A 27329-nucleotide genomic window follows, 5' to 3' on the forward strand; every position below is an offset into this window, starting at 1 on the left:
GAACTATTTATTTAGCCTAAATGTGCAAAATGTTAATTTTTTTTATTTTTTATTTTTATTTTTTGTTTTTTTGAGACAGGGTTTCTCTGGAAAAATGTTAATATTTTTAAAGAAAAAAGAGTAACAGGCAAGCAATATCCAAAGGCCTGAGTAACTCACCTGATGTCTTCCAGTGATTAGTAGAGCTAAAATTTAAACCAAGCTTGACTCCCCAGATGCCAGGCTTACCCCTACAATCTTGTCCCCAAGGAGCTGGGGACAGCATTAATGAGAATATGACATCAGGAAAACCCATTTCATGTCTAACACTCTCTCTTTGGGAAAATATTAGTTTTATTAATAAGTAACATACATTTACTAAAAAGGAAAAAATAGAGAAACTGCCAGGAAACTACATAAGAGGTAAGTGAAATCTGGTGTAGGGTAATTTCCTGGCAATTCTTTGGAAGCCATCTCTTTGGATAAATACTTCCCACCAGAGTCATGGAACTGTAGAGGTGGAGGTGGGTGACTAAGTGGGGGGCATGAGCTCAGCAGGAGTGAGGGGCAGGGTCCTAGGTCCAACTGTTAACAGCAACTGCAGCAAACACCCAAAACCCCATGAAACAGAACACTGGAATTAGATGAGTTGGGCTGGCAGGACAGCTTAGTGGGTCACTTGCTGTGAAGCATGGAGAAGAAGTGGAATTGAACCAGAGTTGTCCTCTGACCTCCACACCTCCACGTGTCTGTGGCATGTGTGTACTCATACACATATCACACACATATGCACACACAGTAATAATAAACTAAATTTCAAAAAGAAAAGAGAAACCATGAGTCAAACTCACTTGTTTTATATTGGGGCCCAACAACACTGCCGCGATTCTACCAATGTTAAGAATGTGCGAGTCTACGAATCGTAGCCTGAAGAAAGGGTATAGCTGTGTGGATTTAAATTAGTGCTTTGCTATGTTTACACCTGGTCTGATTATCACCTTTCTGAATATGGCCAACAGATATCAAGATAAAAATGTACAACTAGTTACATAAGCATGAAGCCAGTTACATATACTATTTCTATTTCTGTATTCCTTTACAATGTAGATAAAGTTCTACTCCTTAAGTAAGTTTTCAAAAAAACAAACCTAAATAAACCTGAAATTTTAATTCAGAAAAGATTTATCATCAGTAACTAAATTAGTGTAAAAGGATACTTTTTTTTTTTTTTTTTTTCTGAGACAGGGTTTCTCTGTGTAGCCCTGGATGTCTTGGAACTCACTCTGTAGATCAGGCTGGCCTCAAACTCACAGAGATCTTGCCTGCCTCTGCCTCCCGAGTGCTGGAGTTAAAGGTGTGCGCCGCCAGCACCCGGAGATCCTTTATAATTGTGTACTTTCTCTTCTCCTCTCAGGCGGCTCCTTGAGCAAGTCCACTGTGGTTTCCTCCTCTTATTTCACACCACTCTGATTAGCCTCCATCCTCTAGCCAGAAAGATCTTCCCAACACATAAACCCAGCACTATTTTCCCTACAGCTAAACATATTCTGTGGTTCTCTTTTATACACCCAGTTCCAGCTTCCTCATTTGCTGTCCACAGTCTCTGTGGCTCTCTTCCTCCTGCACCTCCTGCAGAACACGGGCCAAGGAAGCCCACGTACAAGTGCTCCTCCATTTGTCTTCTAAATATCACTTCCTCACCCTTGAGGGCTTAAGTCTGCTTCCTGTAGGAAGCATTACCTGATATTTCCTACTACTAATGCTGATGAGTTGATTATTTCCTACTCTGCATCCCAATTTATCCAGTTTATCTCTATCGCTGTCCCTGCTAGGCTACATGTACTAATTTTGACCCCCAACCTCTGGGTTAAAGTCCAGCACACGTCCACTGTTCCACTGGACTTGCACTGTATATATATACTGATATGATTTATATTTGTCTGCTCCATTTAGATTTAACAGGATTTCTGGGTGCAGGTACATTTTTTTTTTTTTTTTTTTTTTTTTTTTTTTGTATTGCAATTTGTTGTGGACAGCTTGTACTTAATTCATGGCTTTGGAAAAAAAGGAATGAATATTAAATGTATGTGGAAAAAAAGTTCAGAATCACATTAAAAACGGGAATGAAGAAATAGTTTCTCAATGTGCTTGTAAAGGATGGTAAAGTTACAATTTTAAAATAATTCAAATTGATCTTGTTACATGCTCCCCTGAAATATTCCCAATTACTTACGTTTATCTTCATATAAAGTCTTAGATTTCAGGTAGACCTCAGAAGGATCCAGTTTCGGGGATCCTGACCTGATGATGCTGGGCGGGAAAGGCATAGGCTGGGGAACAGGCTCATTTATGGCCTCCAAACTTCCTGAATTTTCCTTTGTATCAGTTTTCTAAAATGGCAAAAAAAGAGAGCCTTACTTAGTATTTTAAAAATAAGATAGTTGGTTATTTCATAAAACTGTGCTGTGAACTGGAGATGTTAACTAAGCAGAGCTGTAAAGGAGACAAAAGTCACCAAAGACTGCTCAGATGTCCATGAATTCACTTACATGGCCGTGTTTATCTGGTTAAAATGTATTAGGCTGACATTATTTAAAGTCATTTAGATAATGATTTGACTAAAGGGTTTTAGTCTTAAGTGTAAACATTCTTACCTTTTCCTCCACCACCAAGACACAAATTGACTTGGAAATGAAGATAAATAAATAGAAGGTAACAACACTTCTAAAGAAAGCTAGAGGAAAGCTCCACCACCATCACCCCCCCACTGAACTGAATTTCCAGTGAGGATGTTTAAGATAACACTCTCTCTAAGAAACCCTCCTGTTGCAGGTGTATGGCAAAACCTCTGCTGGGCATGACAACCCATATACGAAAGCACCCATGCTGGGCAACCAGTCAGAAAAGGGGAAACAAATACAAATAGAGCTTTCCCAAAGTAGTCAGACAAAAATATTTCTTTATTTTACTTATTATTATTACCATATGATGTATGGTGTTTGGGGAGGTAAGTGGTGGCTGGCTGTGGCTTGCTCTGCTTCTTTATCAACTTTCACCCCAATAACTGGCTCTGGGTTTTTTATTAAGGCGATTTAGGAATTCATGTTACAATCAATTGTGGACTCTTTTTTTTTCTCGAGACAGGGTTTCTCTGTGTAACAACCCTGCCTATCCTGGAACTCGCTCAATAAACAAGGCTGGCCTCGAACTCACAGAGATCCGCCTGCCTCTGCCTCCTGAGTGCTGGGACTAAAGGTGTGTGCCATCACTGCCCAGCTCAATTTCAGACTCTTAATGACTTTCTAAGATTGCTAGGATACATTGCTCATCTACGGCCCATATTGGAATAAAAAATACAGAACTGATTAATTTGTTTCAAACCTTAAAAGGTGACAAGACTTAAACAGTCCAAGAGAACTATCATCTGCAGCTGAGAGAGCATTGGCTTTGGTGGAAAAGAAGTTACAGGATGCACACGTGGATTGTGTGGATCCAGAGCTTGACTGCATTCCGGTTATTTTATCCTCTATGCATTCCACTACAGGGATATTAGTGAAGAGGCAAGATGTTATCTTAGAATGGGTATCTTTACCACATAAACAGAGTAAAAAATTAAAAACTTATGCAGAAAAGATTTCTGAGTTGATTCTAAAGGGAAAGTTGAGACTTCATCAATTACCAGGAATAGACCCAGTGGAAATGGCAGTGCCTTTTACTAATGATGAAACTGACAAAATATGGGCAGAAAGTGAACCCTGGCAAAGAGCTTGCAGTAATTTTTTGGGAGAGATTAACAACAAATATCCCCAAAGCAAGGGAATTAATTTATAGTTCTTTATAAAGAGAACTAACTGGACCTTTCCTCACATTATACAGGGAACACCAATTTCTGGAGCCCCTACATTTTATACTGTTGCAAACAAATCAGAAAAGGTAGGTTATAAATCAGGAAATTTAAGTGAAGTGGCTCAAAGCCCTTATGATTCTGACCAAAAGTCAGAATTATATGCTACTTTGATGGTACTAATGGATTTAATGAAATCTTTTAACATAGTTACTGACTCTCAGTATGCATAAAGAGTTGTTTTACATATTCAAACTACTGAATTTATTCCTGATGAGTCAGAGTTAACCTCATTATTTATTCAGTTACAAGAAATAATTAGGAATAGGAACCATCCCATATATATGTCACACATCAGATCCCATACAGGTCTGCCAGGCCCTCTAGCATAAGGTAATGACAAAATTGATCAATTATTGATAGGAAATGTGTTGGAATTTCATTTAAAAACACCATGTCAATAGCAAAGATTTGAAAAAGGATTTTTCCATCACTTGGCAACAAGCCAAGGAAATTATAAAGAAATACCCTACTTGTTCTTTACACAACCAAATTCCACTACCTGCAGGAAGTAATCCAAAAGGTACTCAAAGGAATAAAATCTGGCAGATGGATGTGTTTCATTTTGTAGAATTTGGAAAATTAGAATATGTACACCATTGATACCTATTCAGGATTTAAATGGGCAACTGCTTTGACTTCTGATGAGGCTGATTCTGTAGATCACACATTTGCTAGAAGCTATGGCCATCATAGGTGTACCTGTACAAATTATGATTGATGATGCTCCAGCACATATCTCTAGTAAAATGAAACAATTTTTTGCTTATTATAATATAAAGCACATTGCAGGTATAACACAAAATCCTATAGGGCAAGCAGTTATAGAAAGATCAAATCAAACTTTAAAGGATATGTTAAATAAACAGAGAGGGGTAACAAACCCCCCTCCCCCCAAAATAGATTGCATAATGCTTTATTAACTTTGAATTTTCTAAATGTTAATAAGAAAAATGGTATCTGTAGAGAGACAATGGATAATAGAAAAAACTATGGAATTAAGTCAGCCTGTATACTTTAAAGATGTGCTGACCTCAGATATATGTTACGTTGGGGATGAGGTTTTGCTTTTGTTTCCTCAGAAGAAGAAAAGTTATGGATACTATCAAAATTGATAAAGGTTCGATTTGAACAAGAGAGACCTCTTATTTAGAAGAGGTGATAGTTCATCAAATAGCATGGCCATTTGTTCAATCTAAACTAACTATAAGGTTAACAAATGCTTTTCATTTGATGAGATGTAACTTGTCAAAAGGGAACCTCCCCAAAGTTAGGGTCGGGGCAGGGTTTTATTTTTGTCTTTTCAGGAGAATGAAGCCATCCAGCTAAGGAATCTGAAGACCACTGGACAAATGAGACATCTGAAGAAAAAGGACAAACAATCCAGAAAAAAATGTCTCAAGAAAAAGAGTAACGTGGCCTATTAATATACCACATTTTCAACAGGATAAAATTTCATAAATCTTCCTTAATGTTTGTTTCTGCTATTCTCTGCAGAAATATAATGCAAATAGTCTTTTTGTAGTTTCAGTTCAATTAAACATTAAGGGTAGTTTTGGAGTTGGAGTGTGGCTCTCTCCTTCTCTAAAACCAAGCGTGCTTGTAAAAGTAAAATCCAAAATCTCTGTCTCATGTCAGAAGAGCCACCAGATATGAGACAGATGTAGCAGGAATCTTAACAGGTCTTATTAATAAGAACAAACCTGAGGCCAGTTATTGGGGTGAACGCTAGAAGATCAGAGAAGCAGAACAAGCCACAGCTACCTCACACCTCGCCAGTTCCTCAGCTGTTCTTGTTTCCTCAGACTGGAAGCCTCTGAGTCCTCATCCAAATGGATCTCAGCTGAACTGTGCTGCTCCAAAGCCTAAAAGCTTAACCAGCCAAATGCTTAACTAGCCAAATGCTTCTAGTTTCTGGTCTTCACGCCTTATGTATCTTTCTACTTTCTGCCGTCACTCCCTGGGATTAAAGGCATGTGTCACCTTGCCTAACTGTTTCCAGTGTGGCCTTGAACTCACAGAGATCCACCTGGTTCTGCCTCCTGAGTGCTGGGATTAAAGGCGTGTGCTACCATTGCCTATACTCATGTTTAATATTGTGGCTGTCCTGTTCTCTGACCCCAGATAGGTTTATTTCGGGGAACACACAATATTTCAGGGAACACAATACCACCACATTTCCCCTGTTTTTGTCTAAAATTAAAAAAAGCTTATATCTAATACAAGAAAAATCATATCCAATAAGTATATACAATATACATAGTCAAGATTACATTAACGATGTCTAGTCCATTAACATTTGACAGATTCAGACAAAAAACTCCATTATATATATTAACAATGTCCAGTCCAGTAACATTTGATAAACTCAGACAAAAACAGAAGAAAAACAGAAATTAAGGGACTATTCTATTACCACTAATCTCATTAGTCTTTGGTTTTATTTTTGACTCTTTAAAACTTTTCTTAAGGTATAAATATTATCCCAAAATTTACAAATATATATATATATATAAAACTTTTTGTCATGATATTGATGGTCATCTAGAGTACTAACTAATTCTAGAAAAAAGCATCTAGCTTCTTGTACATGATTTCGGGTTTGAGTCTCTATCAGGTAACTTATAATTAAATTTTTGTACTCTGGAATGTACATAACAAAATATGATCCTTTAACCTCTTTGAGATCTGCTACATAAAACATTTAAAATGTTTAAATTTTCTGCAGTGAACCATGACCATGTCAAACAATCACCTCTGAAGTCTCCAAAAGGAAGATGGGACCCCACTGCACTGTGATAATGCCACTAAGATGACAAACACCAATAAAGGGCAGCTTGGAACTACAAACTGTTCAGCATAATTTTGAGGTAGCTGGCTGAGATGATCCAGCCTCACAGACTACTCTAGTCAGGACTTAAGGTAAGCCCTGCCCTTTCCCATTATGCAGAGTCTGGACAACAAATGATACCTCTCCCAGGACTTGACAAACACAAATGTTTCTTTTCAGGATCCCCTAAAGGTGCTGTTGCTCCCAGACAGCAGGAAGTAATTTTAAGAACATGACACCCACATTCCCAGGAGGTGGTGAGGGTGGTTTTTGGTCTTTCAATGGGTTATGGATATTTGTTGTTTAGGGTGGTTGGTTACAAATTGTTATTGGTAATGGTTAAAAAAAAAAAGCTGAACAATGGAGTTTAGATTCAAGATTCTTGTTTTGAAAAGAAAAAAGGGGGACAGAGATATGATAGGATGTAAGGGTAGATCGTTGAATCTACTCTGAAAAGAAAAAGGTTGGATATAGAAATAGTATAAAATGTTGTAGAATATTATTTTAATGTGTATTTCTTTTGTTTATGTTGCATTTGTTTAACTGTGTAAAGCTGTGTTACTGGCCTGTCTGAAACATCTGCTAGTTTAATAAAGAACTAAATGGCCAATAGTAAGGCAGGATAAAGGACAGGTGATACTTGTAGGCAGAGAGAATACATAGAAGGAGAAATATGGGAGGAGAAAATAAGTAACCAGAGAGGGAGGAGGACTCCATGGGCCAGACACCCAGCTACACAGCCAGACATGGAGTAAGAAGGAAAGAAAAGGTATACAGGAATAGAGAAAAGTAAAAAGCCTTTGAGCCTAAAGGTAGCCAGACTAATTTAAGTTAAGAAAAGCTGGCAAGAAAAAAGCCAAGCTAAGGCTGGGCATCCATAAGTAAGAATAAGTCTCTGTATATATACAGAGCAGAAGGGCAAAAACAACTAATAACAATAAAAGGTAGATTATTGAATCTACTTTTAAAGCAAAAAAGCAATTAATAGTCAAATATTTTACATTGAAATGGATCTTTGTATACTGATAAAAATTTGAGATTATTTTTGTTAGAACATATTGTACATACATTTCTACTCTTGTTCAAGTTTACGTATACAACTAATTTAACAATGTAATGCAAACTTTTGGTCCTTGAAAATTATTATTACTAACTATTTAGGATAATAAGGAAATGCACGTTAGTAATTAGTCACCTATTACAATTGAACTTGTAGTCATATTAAGTATGTTTTCAAGGTCAAACAGAGCCATTTTCAAACACTTCGGAGAGCTACAGAATATGGCATTTAAGATGTTTTAACAACATAGTTTTTTTTTTTTTTTTTTAAATGACCATGAGACATGTCTGCTCCTGGCAGCACCAATTTACTTTAGAGATGATGTTGAGAATCAAAGAAACTCCATATGGAATTTACTTTCTCTGTGGTAAAAGTTAGCCACTGGACAAGAAAGTGCTCTTGCCTTGACTGCTGACAGAATGCTGTCCAAATGGGACAAGCAGGACACAAAAGAAAGTGACTGTCAAACTTTGCCAAGACAAGGTAGGACAGCCCTTCAGAATATCCTACTTCACAGAAAAGCCTGTCAGATATGCTATGCCTGTAGGCTGAAGATGGATGCCCCAATGTTACAAAAGAACCTTGGGTGACTGTCCAGGCAGCCAGCTGTTTCTGTCATTTCTCACATTTTTCTTTTAGAAGTTGAGTGCTGGCACTTCCTGTTTACTCAGGCAATATTATTTACTTGTTACCAGATTCAGAAAAGAAATCCACTAATGGGGTGTAAAGTGTGTAGGGTTGAGAGACATTAGAAGATAGCTGTGGTAATGCAAGTAGAATAAAAGTAAATTAGGTACAACCTTTTGGACTCACTAAAGTAGGATAGATAATGGAGTACTTTCTCTGAATTTGTCAAATGTTTATGGACTAGACATTGTTGATGTATTTATTGCCTGTATTTATTGTATATAGTTATTGTACTTATTGAATATAGGTTTTCTTATATTAGTTATAATCTTTTTTAAAATTTTAGACAAAAAAGGGGAAATGTGGTGATATTTTGTTTGTGTTCTAACAAACAAAGCTTGCCTGGAGATCAGATTGCAGAGCTAGCCACTAGTTAACAATAGAGGCCAGGCAACGGTGGCAAACACCTTTGATCCAGGCACTAGGTTGGTAGAGACAGGAAGTGATATGGCTGGGCAGAGAGAGGAATGTAAGGCAAGAGGAAACAGGAGCTCATTCCCTTTGGTCTAATGATTTGGTAGAGGTAGGAAGTTTCTCTAGGGGCTGGCTCCTTTACTTCTCTGATCTTTCAGCATTACCCCCATTGCCTGATCCATTCAACAGCAACTTCGCAGACTTGATGTGTTGGTAGAATTAACCTGTTTCATACCATGCGATCTTTACTTTAGAAACCACCTTTCTATTCCAAGTTAGCCAAACGATTAACTGAGCTGAGATTTTAAATATAATTGTTTTATATCCATGTAGGTATCCACAAATATGTTATCCCGGTACAGTTCCTTTCCCCATCATAGCACGTGGCACCACCATTTTAATGTCCATTTTCTCCTACAGATCTTTAACTAGGTTCTCAGCTGTTCAAAGGAGCAATAAAGAAGACACTGTTTCAATCTAATAGTCTTATCATTTGATATAAGAAGATTTAGCTCAGAAGGTAACAATATGAAAAGTTTTGCTGAGTCTTAAATGTAAGTTCATTTAAGTCTGGTTATTTACAGTCTTCATGAAATTATGATCAGCTACTATGTCTTCTCCTTGGGCACCAGTAAGAAGAAGCTTGCTACCTGTCCTAATATTTAGCTGCTTCTTACCTGGCTCCTCTGGGAAAAAACTAATAGGATGTTCACACAGGTTCTTCAGTGGACCCTTTACAACTTTGTGAGCAGGACCATTGGTAATCTGGCCTCTAGTGTTCTCCAGCAGCCTTAACCACCCCAGCACAACCCTCTCAGGGAGTTGTCTACCAACCCCTCGGCATTTCTCTTCTGAGCCCAGGGCAAATAAGCCTTCCTTCGACTTTTCACAGCCATTCCCATGGTAAGAAGCTGTCCTTCCATAGGGGTGAAGCACCTCTTTCAGGGTATAGGGAAAGCACTGGAGGATCACCATGGTACTTACCATTTTGGCAGTTTTAGTTGGTGAACGAGGACCTAAAATTTAAAAAAAAAAAAAAAATTAAAAACAGAGGAAACACTCCTAGACCATGAACATTAATAATGTCTATGATAAAACTTAATTTCAGAAGGTTAATAATAAACTCTATCTAGTATTAGCTTTGTGTCAGGCATTAAACATCTATTATCTTCAACACTACAACATTCCTGAGGCATAAATACTAGTATCATTTAATAGTTAAGGTTCCTTAAATCACAGAAACAGTAAGCAGAGAGGCAGCAAACTGATATCAACCCTCAAAAATCAAACTTTGGTCTCTGTTATATTTGTTAGAAAACTCTCAAGCATTCACAAAGATATTTCTTTTAAAGATCTATTTCCATTTGTTCATTTATCTATTTATTTATTTGTGTGTGTGTGTGTGTATTCACTAGCGTGCTGTTTTAATATTTAGCTACTTCTTACCTGGCTCCTGAAAGGGTATTTGCAAAGGTTTTTCAGTTGTCTACTTTATGACATGGAAAACAGGGCTGTTAGCAATGTGTACACATGGTGGCCAGAAGAGGGCATTGGATGTCCTCCTCTACCTTGTTCTCCTGGACACTCCACCTACTCCTCGGAGGCAAAGGCAGGCTCTCTGCCTGAACCTAGGGCTCACATTTTCTTGGGTGGGCTAGAAGTCTCCACCCACTTCTGAGCTGAGGTGACAGGCATTCAAAAGGCTTGTTGTGGATGCTGGTATCTAAACTCCACTGACCCATTTTGTCAGCCCCGTCACAAAGATTATTTTTACCTCACTCTGAGCATAGTGTACTACAACACCTGGAAATGATACCAAAATGGATTTAAAAAAATGCAAAAAAAAAAAAAAAGAAAAAAAGAAAAACTCTCCTAAGAAGTAAAGTGTGCCTCAAATATAAAAACTAAGAATCTGAGGAGATAAGGAAGAAAGGCTAAACACTAGTTGTTCATTGGTATGGACTTAAGAAAGTCTACTGAAATGCAACTTTGTAGTCAGTCCTTAGAATTAGATTTAAAATGTCTAAGAGTGGTTCGTATCAGTTGATGACCTTGAAAAATTAAATTTCCCCCCTTTTTTTCTTTACATAAGCACTGTGAGATTTAATCAACATTTACAGGCAGATTGTAGAGCTTGAGACAAAGGAAAGGCTAACACCTCCCTGTTTTACTCATACATAGACATGTTAGAATTTCAAATCTCTGGTGTTGTCCAGAGTTCCTGATGAAGCAACCACTGGCTAAAAAGAGTCAATTTATTATTGCTATCAACTGAGAAAATGAAATTAAGAGGATGTGTTTTATTTGATATAGCATAGTACCATGGCTTTCTCTAATCATTAAAATTATAAATTGTATTTTAAAAAGACTATCACGGGAAGAAATTATATTCATAAGGGACATGAATGAAACCACTAATAACCAACACAGGGTTTAAAAAGATACTGTTCGTGAAACATGCAGACAGAGCCACAAGAAAAATGCACACTAACTGCCAGGGAAATATGCTAGTAGAAGACACCTGTCCTGGCAGGGCAGGCAATGATCAGCTATAAATGCTTGGGATGAAGAGTCATCCTTGTGCTGTCACTCACCTCCTCTTAAGATGAGCAACGGGACATCTGCACCTACTGGGAACTGCTTTAGTACTTCTACCACTTGGAGATGTGTTAAATTCTGCACGTTTTGGTGGTAAATTTCTTTGATGATATCCCCCTTTTGAAGGCCTTGACACCACTGGCTATCCAAAATCATTTTCACCTTCTGTCCTGTTGGGCTGTCAGCAATTGCAAACCCAAAGCCTTTGGGGCCCTTAATCAGAGGGATAGTCACTAGTTCAGGCTGGGAGCTGCCTGATGACGCCAGGGATGCTCTCTGTTCACTTGCATCTGATGGCCCATTGAGACGGTCACTGGCCAAGATTTGGCCTGGTTTTCCATTTTGATCCAAAGCCATTGCTCCTGGTTTAAAATCCTGAGTGTTCATGCACGTCTCTCCCTTTGTTAATGACTGTCCATTGATGACAGGTGTAGCAGCAACAATGTCCACAACAGGATCTTCACTGTCATCAGGAAGTGGATAACCACGGCATAAAGTAAGGTTGACATACTGGTTCACAGGTACCAACTGAAACATCTGGACAACATCTGCATGGGTGTGACCAAGGACACAGTTGCCATTGATGTCTACAATAACATCACCTGATAAAATATAATCATGTTAAAATATTAAAACCACCAAATAAGTTAATCTTTTTGCTGGAGAAAAGGCAAAAACAAAATCAGAAACTAAATTTGAATTCTGAAACCCTCTAATTGTTTATAAATATTGAAATGAGATTTGCAATACATATATTTGCTATTAAAACTTTGCTATAAAAAAAGATACAGATGTCGTCATCTGTTAAGATTTATTTTTAATATTTGCATGTATTTGTCTCTGTGTGTGTCTATGTCATGCATGTGTAGGTAGTGACAGAAGACAGGCCAGGGTGTTGGGCTCTCTGGAGCTGGGGACACAAGTAGCTGTAAGCTACTGGGAACTGAACAACCTGGAGTCTTTGGAAGAGCAGCAAGTGCTTTTGTTTGTTTGTTTTTGAACCACTGAGATATCTCCTCAATGTCAAATTATTATTTTAACATCAAAGAGTTATAACCTCAAAATCAAGTCTATCATTTAAAAACTCTCCAAGTTTTATTGCATTTATTATGTACTTTCTGAGCCATTACTAAGTGGCTATTCAAATCTCAGTACAGTGCGGTATGTATTTAGCACACTACTTGTACAAACAAGCTATTTATCAATGTCTCCTAACTCCATTCTAATGCAAAAAAAGAGGAAGATCAGAATGGCATCATCTCTCATCAGTTCGTTTCACTTTAGGATCTCTTCTGTAGATTTTGTATTCACTCTGAGACTGATTTCAGAGAAAGCAGCGGCAACAACAAAATCAAGATAACCAATGAGTATATTTTTAAGATACTGAAAGGTGAGATTAATCAATTCTTGTAAGATTTAATTTTGTCCTTCTCAATATTATGCTCACTTTGTACTCATTCCGCAGAATTTCAACAATTGGCAATTTTAACTCCACCTTGACTTTTGAAATTAACTATCCAACAACAAAATAAAACAAAATTTTATTATCTCATCTATTTGCTTTTATTTCATATAATTATTTAAAATGTTACTGACAAAGGTATTTTGTTGCAATGAAACCTCAAAAAACAGGGCACATGGTGTCAAAAATGTTACTTCGCAGGAACTGGAAAGATGGCTCAGCCTTTAAGTGCAATGGCTGCGCTTCCAGAGGACCCAGGTTCAATTCCCAGCACCACATGGAAGCTCACAACCATTTGTAATTCTACTCTCAGGGTATCTGACACCCTCTCTGGCTTCCATAGGCACTCATATCATACAGACACAGATGCAGGCAAAATACCCCACAAACATAAAATAAATAGTATTTTTAAAAAATGTTACTTTGTAGAAATTTGTCTAATCTAAGAGGATACAGCAATTAGATTAATTATAAACAAAGCTTTAACTTTTTACCTCCAAATGAAAAGTTCCTAAAAAGTTCCTGAAGTCCTATAGAAATATTGAGTTTTTATGCAAATTAACTAACAGTTGTAGGTGAATGAGAAATTGTATTTATTATGAAACTTTGGGTATCTATCATCTATCTATCTATCTATCATCTCTGGTATGTGATGTGTTTCATGAACAAATGTTGAAAGGTTAAAATTGAAAATTAAAAAGGAAACCTTTTCTATTAATGTTAAGATTAAGATCTTTAAGTTCATTAATTTTAAAAATAAAAGTTAAATATAAATTTCAATTATTTTAGGTTTTCTTTTTTTTAAAGTTTCTATCAATTAATTGAAAGGTACATGAGAGATTCTATAACTTAATTAAAGGTAACTTGATATTTGTCATGAAAAAGTACAGTAACAACTGAATCATCCAAGTGTTTTCACATTACAATAGTATATGAAATAATAAGATGATTTGAAATGTCAAACTCTGCAATAAGGAACTCCAGTGCAACATTAACTCTTTGAAAAACTGTGTAATCCACTACAATATTTAGTAATTTGTCTTGAATCTCTTCCAAGGTCTTCAGAAACAAACAATGTCAGTCAAATTAAAATATCTAACAATTACCAATTAAAGACTGGAAAAATTAAATTCAAGACAACCTAACTTTATGTAGCCTTATAAAAATAGTGACGATTGTATCTATAATACTTAACACAGTAGTTGAATTTTACTAACAATAAGTAAGGCCAAGAAAGGGGGAAAAGTGGATTAAAATTAAGAATTTCTTTGTTATCACTAAAAACATTTCAGTGGACTACTTTTCAAAAGAGATGATAAATAGATGTTAGGGAGCTATAAAAGTACCCTATAGGAGCTGGAGAGATGGCTCAGTGGTGAAGAGCACTGGCCGCTCTTCCAGAGGACCCAGGTTTGAGTCCCAGCACCCACCCATCTGTAACTCTACTCTCAGGGGATCTAACTCCTTCCTCTGGCTTCCTTGGGCACCAGGCACATACATGGCATACATATATATACATGCAGGCAAAACACCCATATACCTATGTACTCTATTATGAAACAATGATCTTCTGAGATGACTATCAAATATTGTTTCATAAGTCAAAATCTTATCTAAAAACTATACAAAATCAAATATTAATAAAAATGTTTTAACAGTTTCATATTATAAAAACAACCAGCTTTTAAACTAGCAATGTATTTAATTAAGGAATCTCAAGTTTCAATTACATAGTTTATTCTGTTCATTTACGCACGCACACACGCATGCATGCACACTTTTGCTCTAGTTTTTGTTAGTGTACCACACCTCTTCCAGTGACTCTGGAAACCTCGTTACCTGGTGCAATTTTCCCGTCCTGGGCTGCAGGTCCCTCTTTTAGCACGTTTTTCACTTGTAGAAACTCGTCAGGCCTATCTCCGCCAATAATGGTGAAACCAAACCCCATCGGACTCTTTTTCAGTGATGCTCGGACAAGGACACCTTTCAGTTGGCATGGATCCCGAGTAAAATGAGATCTTTCCACATCTGCGTCAAAATAAGAATTAGATTTGGAAACAACAAAATTATAATGAATAAACTGTATGCAGTAGATCTTCAATATATTTGTATAACTTAAGTAAAAATAACAACAATAAAAAAAACCCTAAAGAATAGGAAATCACAGAAACTCTGAAAGCACAGGAGAATTTATGTTTAAAAACAACTAAATCCTGGATATCTTTCCACTTGATGATTTTGAACCTAAGAATGAAAAATAACAATTTGGGTTTTTAAGTTACGGCCAAGAAATTACCATTCTCCCTGGGTGTCAAAGATTCTGGAAAATACACAAATTATAGGGAGTGTTTGCTACAAGTTCTCCCTTTCAGTGATGTCACGAGAGTTACCATTCCCTGTTTGGGAGGAGGCACTGGCAAAGGGACTTGGCTGCGTTCTTCCCACCCTACCCAACATAAGGAAGAACCCATGGGGGGTACTTCAGCCTAGGGGGACAGTGGCCACCCCCTCTTTAGGTTCACAGCTTGCTGCTATCCCCTCTTGGGTTGTGTTTTTCGTCCCCTCTGTCACTTGTCACTTGCTTAGTGCCAGTACAAGGACAGGAATGAATGATTCCCCCAGGCACCAAGAGTCCTCAATAGCCTTAAAGCTGGGCTCCTCTCATTCTTTAAATTTCACAGGATTTTTCCCTTTCTAATCAATCCATGTTTACAAAGCATCAAGCTGTAACACTTCGGTCCAAAGGCTTGCATACACACAAAAGGTGTACTAACTCATGGCTTCAGAAACCTTGGCTTACTATTTATTTCACTTGAGGTCATAACCATGGGGGCTGGGAAATGTCTGGCAACAGTAACAGATTTATGAACACATGAGAACTCAAAATCAAAATCAAGTGCTTAATGAGCCTGAGGTGCATCACAGGACTTCACCGCAGCCATGGTCCTGTCAATAAACAATGGCCAGAATGCCTTGGCCCAGGTTTGAGAATACTATCTGTTACAGAGTGTGGTGTTTTTATTGTACACACAGTGTTTTCTGTTCGTATAGAGACATAACATTTTTTTTTTTTTTGAGACAGGCTTTCTCTGTGTAACCACCCTGGCTGTCCTGGAACTCCATGTGTAGACCATGCTGGCCTTGAACTCAGATCTTCATGCCTCTGCCTCTGGAGTGCTGGGATTAAAGGTATGCACAACCATGTCTGACTGAGACATAACTCTTTAATTGTGGGAAACAATGACTAATATTTCCTGTCATATTCCTCAGAAAGTTAGTACATCTTTGTATTATGTTAGAATGCTTGATTTTAATAATTGCTGGGAGGGAATTGTTGAGAACAAAATATACATATACAATGAAAATGCCATAATGAAGTTCATTATTTTGTATGATATCCTAAAAAATAAATTAAAAATTTGCTGGTCTTGTAAACAAAACAAAACAAAAGCCCTAAATCCTTGTTGTGTGGGGGGGAATTGTGACTAACATCTTTACAGGATTTCTTGAAATCTTCAGAAATGTAGAACACCCACTTTCTCTCTGCTTCACTGTCTCCTCCGTAGCTTTCCCCCTTGCCCACACTCCACTACCACAGCCTCCCTCCAATAAGTTTTGTTTTTTACAGTTTCTGTTATTTACAGTTAAATGAATTCTGAAAATATTAAATGGAAATAAAATATAAGTTGCAAACTGTTCTGAGAAGTGTGGTGGAATCTTGTGCCACCTTGGTCCATTTCATCTGGTGCACAGTCATCCTTCCATTCAGGTGTCCATGCCGTGTACACTACCACCTGACAGCTGTTAGTACCCATTTGGTTTTCTGATCAATTCTTGTGGTAGTGACGCTGATGATTTGGACATATCAAAGAGAAACGGTGAAGTTTCCATGAAGTGAAAAGGTAAGGGTAGAGATGGCTCAGTGGTTAAGAGAACTTGATGCTCTTGAATGGGATCTGGGTGGGTTACCAGCACATATATGGTGGCTCACATTGTCTGTAATTCCAGTCCTGGAGGACCCAACACCTTCTTCTGACCTTTGTGGGCACTGCATGTTTGTGGTGCATAGACATACATGCAGGTAAAACATTCACACACTTAAAATAAAAAGTAAATATTTTTGAAAGATTAAATGTATCAGAGATATGTATACACAGGAAAAAGTTCACATAAGGCTTACTGCTGTACATTACTTTAGGCATCAACTGGTGGTATTCTCATCAGATAAAAGGTGATCCTGTACCCATTTATAATGATGAAATCATTTATAAAGAATATCATTTATTGATTACCAGATAGCAAATACCACTATAAGCACTTTATTTATTTACACACACATTTAATATAATAGTACCTTCCTCTTGAGATATCTTCAATGTCTTGAGAAGGTGTCTCCATAGGATGATATTATCATTATTTAACACATGAGAAAACAGGCATGAAGATTTTAGGGAACTTAACCAAGGTTACATGATGAAACTGAAGCCTGCTCTTTAGCCAGCACATTTATTTTAAATGACACTTCTCATTGCATCTTAGGACTATTATCTACCACACTATGAATTCTTGGGAGTAAGAACTGACTTAATCACAAACATTTTTTGAATATCTAGTGACTAGTGAAGCACAGGACAGATGAAAAGTGCTAAAAAAAAATCTGTTAAACTGAAAATATTTGCTAAACTACATGCAAAACTTAAGGAAGGCACCTATGTTTTTGAAGAGTACTTGGAAGAAAGAACTATTTCTCTCACAGATAACACAAGTGGGTCATACTGTATTCTACAATATAAGCAGAGAACTTGGTTGTAATGACACATGGAAGAAAGGAAGGAGACAGAGGAGAGTAACATCCAAGAACTTCTTGAGCAGCTTTTCAAAGAAAAAAAAAGACTATGATTAGGTGCATTAAAACCTCATGCAACTTCAGATGTCTTCCAAGTGATTTTATATGACCAATACCTACTATCTACATGGCAGCCAATGGCACAGGGAAATACTCTGGACGATTTACTTAGTATGGATTAATATTGGTTAGTAGAAAATCTTGAAGATTAAATCTATAAAATTGACTTAAGGAGTTAACTCAGAAGCTATAGTGAACTAAAGAGCTAATACTGAGCCAGGCTTCAAAAATAAAGAAACAACCTAATCTTTAAAACCCAACCTCAAATTCATACAATCTCATGTTTTTTATTTAATCATGACAAACATCTCAGTATTCTCACAATATTTACATGATTTTGTAAAAAAAAATTATTCATATCTTTCACAGAAGCAAAACTTTCTCTGTTGAGTTTCAAAGATGTAGCAATACAAAGTTTAAATTCACTTTCATTAACTCACCACACATATTTCATGATTTATTAGAACAAGCAAATAAATTCTACCTGGTTTTGCAGGATGAACTTCAGCCTGTCCTATCTGCTTCTTCCTTTTGGCTTCCTCCACTGGATTTTCAAACTGAGTTTTCTGGTTGAGGTGACTGTAAAATATAGAGAAATGTGCAGTTCGTTTAGATGAAAGAGTTCTATTTATTTTCCTATATAAAGCACCGTTGTGCTCCATCACAAAGGTTAAGGAGTGTGTCTCTTTAGGAGACAGAGCACTGAAAGGCTGAAAGACAGGAGGCCCAGGGGTGACTAGAGGTCAGTGAATGGTGCTAGTACCTCTCCACAAACCCACCAACGGAACCAACAACCGTTTTTGAAACTACAGCACGAGTTCTCTTCCTGCAGCAATCAGAAGAACTGGGAACTGGTCGGCTCATTTTTTAAGGCAATGACAGAAGAATCTGTAAGTTTCTCTAAAATAAACCAAGCTATCAATTTACTCTGGAAAATATCAGAGTGGAAATCCCCTAGAACAGTGGTTCTCAACCTTCCTAATGCTGTGACTCTTTAATACAGTTCCTCATGTCGTGGTGACCTGTAGCACAAATCCTAATTGGTCTTAATAAAAACCCAGAGCCAGATATCAGGGTAAATGCTGAAAGATCAGAGAGACAAAGGAACAAACCACAGCCACCTCTCACCTCACCAACTCCTCAGCCAAAACAGGACTGAGCTCCTGTCTCCTCCTGCCTTACATTCCTTTTCTCTGTCCAGCCGTATCACTTCCTGTTTCAACCTTCCTAGTACTAGGGTTAAAGGTATGTGTACCTCCCAAGTACTGGGAGCAAAGGCATAAGATCCCCAGTGCTGGGATTAAAGTTGTGTGCCACCATTGCCTGACCTCTATGTCTGGCTTTCCCCTCTGACCTTCATGTAAGCTTTATTTGTGAGAGCACACACAAAATATCACCAGTGACCCCAACCATAAAATTAGTTTCTTTGCTACTTCATAACTGTAGTTTCGCCACTGTTGTGGATTGTAATGCAAACATCTGATATGCAGGATATCTGATATGCAACCCCTGTGAAAAGGGTTGTTCAACCCCTAGGTTGAGAACCAGTGCTCCAAAACATTATCCTTGCATATTAATTATTACCTTTCTACTAATATTGTTATAGAACAACTCTGTTTTTACACTTCAGGTTCTTCAGAATTACATAACAAATTAGTTAAATAAATGAACATAAGTTTAGCAGGACCCTGTGACTGAGTACATTCACAACTGACTCTAGGAAAGCTGAGAACTCTGAAGGAAAGCTGGAAAACAACGGGAGCCTTGGGGCAAATAATTACCCAAGAGTCCTCAGTATTTTACAAGCTCCCACGTGTTACATAGGGACCGTAGAACTGATATTCTGGCAAGCCACTTAAATGACAGTTATTTAAGAATGTAGTGGTGACAAAAGAATAAAAACTAAAAAATGATGTAATTCAAAAGTCATGTGATCATATTCTATCATATCATGGCACAAAGATATTTAGCCAAATATGTTTTCCACTGAAAATCTACATCAATAAGAAGTGAAATTACTAAACACTGACAATTAAACATCAAACTATGAGAATTTCAGGCTATGAGTATCTTTATATAGGTCAATTAATCATACAATCTATATATATAAACAGGGAAGCAAATTATTTCTTTTGTTACCTGTGCTATTAATGGTGAAGGTAAGGAAAAAGACAAACAGAAACAATAAAATGAGCAACTATTACAGCAAGGGATGTTAGCTTTGTTTGTTCTTTGGGTTTCTAGAGTATCTTTTAAAAATATATGTTTTTATTTTATTTGTCTGGTGTGTGCCATGTAAGTGCTGGTGCCCTTGGAGGCCAGAAGAGAGCATTGGATCCCACGGAGCTAGAGTTACAGGCAGTTATGAGCCACTGGGGTCCCCTGGAAAAGCAGTCCATGCTCTTAACTGATGAGCTATCTCTCCAGCCCACCTCTAGTGCATCTTAACTTTCAACATATAAAAATGAAAATATTAGCATTCTTAAGAGAATAAAAAGATTAACACTTATAAAGAATCTTGTTTAGATAAGAACTTTGGCTGCCTTTTATATCAGCTAGAATGACTCATTTTGCCACAATTATATATTATAATATTTATATTTATATCCTTCGTGATGTGTGCAAGAAGAGAGTAGAGACATGCAAATGAATAATATCCTTTTTCTAAAAATTCTTAGGTAGAAGAATATAAGATTTAGTGGAGTAATCAACTGCATCTACTACATTAGACTATATTAAATCCTACCCTCCAAATTAAAAAAAAAAAAAATCAGTGAAAATACTCTTCATTTTATTTTTTGAACTTTCCTTTTATTTGCTGTTTGTGTCTTTCACATCGTGCATCTCAATCCCATTTAATCCCCATCCCTTTGTATCCTCCCTCTGCCCTTGCAATACCCCCACCAAGCTGTGTGACACAGTGAGTCCCACAGTAAACCTTTTGTCCATATGTCTGTACTTGCAAGTGTTCTTTGCAAAGAGTCACTGGTTTGGTTCGAGGCTGGTTTCTGTACACTACTGATGCTGAGCCCTCACTGGGACTCCACTTGGATATTTGCCCTGTGTCATAGAGCTCCTACAGCTTTGGGTCTGCAGGACCGGTCCCTTCATGTGCTCCTGTAGATCACAGATGGGGTGGACATTGGAGTGGCCAACTCATAACCCTGGTTCTGGACCTGGGTAGTTGCAGAGATGGTCAGCCTGCCAGCTCTCTTGTTCTCACCACCAGTGTGAGCTCGCCAGCACCGCCCTGGCTAGTTCACCCCTTGCAGCAACGAGCAAGGGGTGGGGGCAGTTCTCTTGTTTTCATGTCCTTGGGGTTGGCTCTCCCACCCCTGGACCACCAGGGCCAGCTCTACTGTGTTGCCCAGGGGAGATGCAGGGGCCACTCTCCTGAGTGCTGCAGCTGGTGAGGGGCAAGGATAGCTCTCCCACTTTTATAACCTCAGGGCCAGCTTTCACCTGCCACAGGTGGAGGGGGATATCTCTCCCCTGCCTACACCACCAGATGGCAGGTGGGGATAGAGCCATATCTCCCACCTCATGTTCTTGGGGCTTGTTCACCCTACCCCATCAATAGGGTCAGCTCTGCTGTGCTGCCCAGGCAAAGTCTGGTACCCACTTTTTTGAGTGTTGCAGCTGGTGACAGGGTCAGCTTCTTTACCAACCACAGATGGCAGGAGCAAGGGGAGAGCATCTTCTCCTCACTCCCACCATCACTCTGCAGATGAGGGAGGTGGTACTAGCCATGCCCCTCTCACACCTTTAGAGCTGGCTCACCCTTATCCCTGTCTACAGGTCAATTCAACTGTGCTGCCCAGGAGAGGTGCAGGGCCTGTTCTCCAGAGTGCTGCAGCTGGTGAAGGGTTGTTCACTTTGTTATTTACAAGCACATATTAAGATGAATAGATTTATTTGTCTAATCATGGAGTAAGGACACTCTCCAAGAACTTAAGTATGAGAGGAGACTATTATAGATCAGCAAGCAGATAAGTTCAGAAAGGTGGCAAGATAAGCATGATTTAATATCTAACATATAATTTGCAATGTCATCTGCTCTATAATTTTGTTAATACCTAAATTTGAAAATGCATCTCAACAAAATCATGAAGAATATAAGATATGAAACCAGATACATCTTTTGATTGTTGCCTAAGTGTTACAATTCTTAATGTAATACAACCAGGACAGCATTTCTTAATATGAAATTATTTCTTGGCTACTGAGATGGCTCAGTTGGCAAAGGTACTTGCCACTGATCCCTAGGACTGACATCATGGAAAGAAAAAATGGTCTCCTGAGAGCTGTTATCTAACCTCTTAAGCATGCTGTGCCATGTCCCCCCCCCCCCATTTTTAAAGTTAAGTATTTCTACAGAAGGCATGCAATTAATTTAGAACAATTTTGTTTTTAAAAAGTTCTATTTCAGAATCTCATCTTTTAAAACAAATACAACAACAAAAAACCCTGAAAACAGCCACTGCCGTTAGTGTTACTACTGCAAGATTCCTGCCAAAAGTAATCATGGTGCCATCTGGTCTGACAAAGTAAGAGAACCAAAGAGTAGCCATTCCAGTAACATCTCTTCATTTTATCAGTAAATTCACTGCAGACTACCACAGTTGAAACTCAGACCCAGTTAATCTGGGACTCAAGCCACATGCTATAATGTGCATCTTGGGTACAGCCTGTTCTCTTTAATGTAATAAATTATCTTCTGTAAATGAGATTGTTCTGAAATGATCAAATATGATCTTGGTGCTGCTGTTATTTCTTACTCTGGTGTTGATGGACCTCTGCTACAACCTGGAGTGGGCTACTTGAGGTCTTGCCCTAAAGTTGCTTCAGTATTGTATCTTGCTTCAAAGGAACTCAGCTAAAGATCTGATGACAGGCAAATGATGTTCACCTCTTGATCATGTCCTCACACTCACTTGGAGTGGGTAACAATGAGAATCACTCTGTCAGCACAGTCAGCACAGTCACTGCAAACAACCTTCGATTCAAGCAACACGCTAAAGAACAAGGGGTGGAAACATCCCACAGACCCTTTCAGGTAGCCTCCAAATCTGCCTCTGACTTGAGAGACAACAACAAAAACCCACTGTTTCTTCCTGTAACTACTCATGCCCTAGAAAAAATCAAATATCAAACGAGCTGATGATTACTTTGCATATCATATTACATCATTATCAGCAATATATTAAATAACACAATAGAAATAAAATTAGTAAACCTTTTCAAAGGAAGCAAAACATTGGAAATGGCATGCTATACAGCTACAGATGACTCTGAGTTGCTTCCTTAGGATACATACTTGCTTTTCAGAAGTGACTTCAAATATCTAACTACAGAAATGCAATAACAACCTACATATTAAAGACCAAAGTGGGAGCCAAAGATATTTACTTTAGGGATAATTACCAGGAAATGGCATTGATTTATAACAACTAGTGTTGAAAATCAATCATAAAATTAGATTCTTTTGTTTTTGTTTTGAGACAGGGTTTCTCTGTGTAACAGCTCTGGCTGTCCTGGAACTCGCTCTGTGGACCAGGTTGACCTCAAATTCACAGAGATCCACATACTTCTGCTTCCCAGGTACTGAGATTAAAGGTGTGCACTACCACCACCCGGCAAAATGAGAAAATTCTTTAAACTTCTATATTTTTCCTGACAGTAGTATTATTTTGCTTTTGCAAATAAGGCAGCTAACATCAGCTTTTCTTCTTGTATCCTAATGACCTGCTGAGATACACTGGGCTAATGAAGAAGTCATTCAAACTTAAACTTGTTTGTTCTCTGAAGAATGAGCCTTCAGCTTTCTAACTCTCAAGCATTAGTTGAATAAGGTAAATTCACTCACTGGTGAATTCTTTTCTTTATTTGCAGGGCTTCCTTATGGCTGGGAGAAAACAGAGGACCCTCACTCCTCTAAATTCCCAGGTAACACCGAGGTTTCTGACATAAATTCTCCTGGCATCAACACCTAAGGTTAACAGCCTCTCTGTAGCATCCAGACAGAAGGTAATTCTCCTGGTCTGAACAGTGTAGCAATCCGATAAAGGGAAAGAAATCTCACAAGTGCAGGTGACCACTAACAACAACCACCGTGTGGTGTTCCTGCCTGTTATATACAGTTTCTATCGGTTTATACAGCTGCATTAGAAGCAACTTCACCCCTTGAAAGAATCCTACCCTTTCTAGACCTCTTCAAAAGAGAACACACCTTTAATTCTATACTTCTAAGTTTTGGATCCCTACGTTACAGTGCCTGTAAGGCCTTTTGGAAGTGCACACTGGTAGTGACGGAAGAGACCGCAGGAGTTCAGTCACCCAGTGTCCATGTACTGCCTTCCTCTTTAAAGAGTGCAGTAGCAAGGACAGCCTCTGCAGCCACTAGTCCTCCACAGTTTCCCTCCTTCCTTTACTCTCGTCTCCCTCCTACCCTTCCTTGTTCCTCCTTCCTTTCTCTTCTTTCCTTTGAGATGAGTCTTTCTCTATTGCTAGGTTCATCTCAAACCCCTGAACTCTGAATCTCTGTCCTCACCCTCTGGAGAACTGGGTGTATAGACATATGCCGCCACTCTGGCCTCCCCTCTTAGGTTCTGTATTGAGAAACCCAATGCTAACTTCTGAAAAGCTCAAAGTCAGTGCAGAAAGTGCTCCTTCTTCTAGTTAAAATAACCAGCAAATTAGATCACAAAGCCTAAGATGTCATATTTAGTATTCCTTAGTGCTGTACAGAAAAAGAAAACAGTTGGGAAACTATTAACTCAAATAACACACTTACTCAACATAGTATGTTCCATACTGAGGGTCCTCTATTTTCTCCCAGCCATAAGGAAGCTCTGTAAATAAAGAAAAGAATGCATCACTGAGTGAATTTACCTTAGTCAGTTAATGTTTGAGAGGTTAGAAAGCTGAGGGTCCACATCTCATAAAACTAAACAGTTTAAGTTTGAGAGGCTTCTTCATTAGCCAAGTGTATCTCAGCAAGTAATCAGGATACTAGAACAAAAGCTGGTCTTCGCTGGGTGCGGTGGTGCACACCTTTAATGTCAGCACTCAGGAGGCAGAATCAGGTGGATTTCTGTGAGTTTGAGGCCAGCCTGGTCTGCAGAGTGAGTTCTAGGCCAGCTGGGACTATCTAGTAGAACCTTGTCTAAAAACAAAAACAAAGACAAACCAAACCAATCAAACAACAACAACAACAACAACAAAGCAAAAAAACAAAAACAAAAACAAAACAAAAAAACAAAATAAAACCCTAACATTAAAGTAAAAAATGTTATCTGAATACAAGACATAGTTATTAGGGAGCTGGAAAGATGGACCTGAGTTCCATCCTCAGCACGCACATCAGGCACACCACGGTCTGCTACTCTAGTTCCAGAGAATCCAATGCCTCTGGCCCCTTGGGCATTTGCACTCATGTGAACACACCTATACATATGCACACATACAAACACAGAGAATCCAACGCCTCTGGCCCCTTGGGCATTTGCACTCATGTGAACACACCTATACATACGCACACATACAAACACAGAGAATCCAACACCTCTGGCCCCTTGGGCATTTGCACTCATTGAACACATCTATACATACACACACATACAAACACAGAATAAAATAAAAACATAAGTTATTGTAATAAATCACTGCTTCTGTTTCTTTTAAGATGCCTGATAAGGCTGATGTGAAACACACATTCCCATAAGTCCAATCCAAGTAGCAGCAGCTAATTGTGTTTTCTACTTTTATGTATTATCACTTATTATATTCTGACCTACTTCTCAAAGAAGAACCAACCTTGGATTTCTGCCATTTCAAGTGTATGATCCAGATTTGTTTAAAACCTAAGGAAGGACCACCTTTTCCTTATATTATCTTCAGCAGAGTATCTGAAGAACCAACTTAATTACCAGCACCTTGTGTAATCTTTGTGTGATCTGCTTTGGTAACAAACATCTTACATAGCCTTACCATGTATTATTAATTCCAAGAGACCAGTTAAGAAAATATGAGAAAAACTGAAGTCACATTCAAATTTCTGATAGTTTGGAAAAAACAACAACAAAACAAAACAAAACCTGACCTTTCCAAAATAAACTGCCCCTACCAAAATCCTCTTCTTTCCCATTTTGTATTCCTTGATGTTCAGGTTCTTGAAGAACCATTTTAATAGGTACGTATGGATTAAATTGGCAGGGATGTTCCTAGCTAGTGGTTGTAGTGTTTCCAATTGTAAGTAGGAACTGAACAAGAAGAAACTTTGTTTTTCATCTTTTTTAGACAAGGTCTCATTATGTAACCAGCCTGGCCTTGAATTCCAGAGGTCTACCTGCTTCTGTCTCCTGAGTACTGGGATTACAGACTTGTGACACCAAACACAGACAAGATATAGTTAAAAAAAAATCTACAGTTGTACATTATGATATCCTATCCCTTTATTTTCCTTTTAAAAATTCTACTATGTGTATGGGTGTTCTGCCTGCATGTATGCCTGGTACTTGTGAAGGCCAGAAGAATGTATCACCATATGAGTGCTGGGAATTGAATCCTGGTCCTTTGGAGAAGCAGTCAGTGCTCTTAACCACTGAAACCTCTCTTCAGCCCCCCAGCCAGTACTTTTAAACCATTGAGCCATGTCTCTGGTCCCAAGTCTCTTTACTTTCAATTCCTTTGGAGTGCATATACTATAAACAAAATGCACTGGATAGAAGACAGGCTTAGAATACATGAAAACATTTTATGCCATTAATATTCAATTGTGACATGTCAATTTTATAAACAAAATGCCATTGTGATAAACTGACAAACTATATACTACTTTTACTATAATCCCAGAACTTGGGAGGCAGAGGCAGAGGCAGGCAGAGCTCTATAATCCAAGGTCAGCCTGGTCTACAGAGTGAGTTCTAGGACAGCCAAGGTTACACAGATAAATCCTGTCTCAAAAAATAAAAACAAACAAAATTTTTATTTTGAATTCAGAATAAAGAGAACATGTTATTAGCCTCTTGAAAAACTCTTGAATTACCCCATCTCTTTTCTCTTTTGAGCTTTTAAAAGCATTTTGAGAATTTCATACATGCCCAGGATTATTTTGATCATATTCCCCCTCTGTCCCCTAATTCCTTACAGCTTCAACCTCTTTTGTTACTCTATAACCTGTTAGTGTTCTCCAAATCTGATGAGGTTTTATGGTTTTCCTTTGAAGAACATGGTTGAACTGTTGAGGTAGAGAAAATGAAAACTAGGGTGTGCTGGTTAATCTTCTCAACCCAATGAGATCTGGAATCAACTAAGAGGCATGCCTTTCGGCAGGTCAGTGAGGGCAATTCCAGGATAGACTAAGGGGAGAAGAGGTCCCCTCCTTTCCCACATTGGGTAGTACTTTCCTGTGATACAAAGAAATCTAAGGAAAACATTCATGCCTCCCCAGCCTGCCTTCCTTTCTGACTGGTGAGTGTATCTCCACTA

The 27329-nt window shown here is 38.2% G+C and overlaps 1 protein-coding gene across 3 annotated transcripts in view; it reads right to left on the reverse strand.

Annotated features, from left to right (window-relative positions):
* The window catches only part of Magi3 (membrane associated guanylate kinase, WW and PDZ domain containing 3), a 220726-nt gene that overhangs the window by 34848 nt on the left and 158549 nt on the right, over positions 1 to 27329 (reverse strand). For 2 of the 3 annotated variants that reach the window (XM_036189427.1, XM_036189431.1), the window contains exons 7-12: positions 24634 to 24691; positions 18325 to 18419; positions 14774 to 14962; positions 11469 to 12074; positions 9859 to 9890; positions 2213 to 2369 (exon numbers count right to left, since the gene is read on the reverse strand). In XM_036189427.1, the coding sequence (XP_036045320.1) occupies positions 2213 to 2369; positions 9859 to 9890; positions 11469 to 12074; positions 14774 to 14962; positions 18325 to 18419; positions 24634 to 24691 (1137 nt within the window). The remainder of the gene's footprint in view (positions 1 to 2212; positions 2370 to 9858; positions 9891 to 11468; positions 12075 to 14773; positions 14963 to 18324; positions 18420 to 24633; positions 24692 to 27329) is intronic. The other variant, XM_036189430.1, reaches the window with a different exon arrangement.

This window comes from Onychomys torridus, chromosome 6 (genome assembly GCF_903995425.1).
Source record: "Onychomys torridus chromosome 6, mOncTor1.1, whole genome shotgun sequence".
NCBI classification, from domain to species: Eukaryota; Metazoa; Chordata; class Mammalia; order Rodentia; family Cricetidae; genus Onychomys; species Onychomys torridus.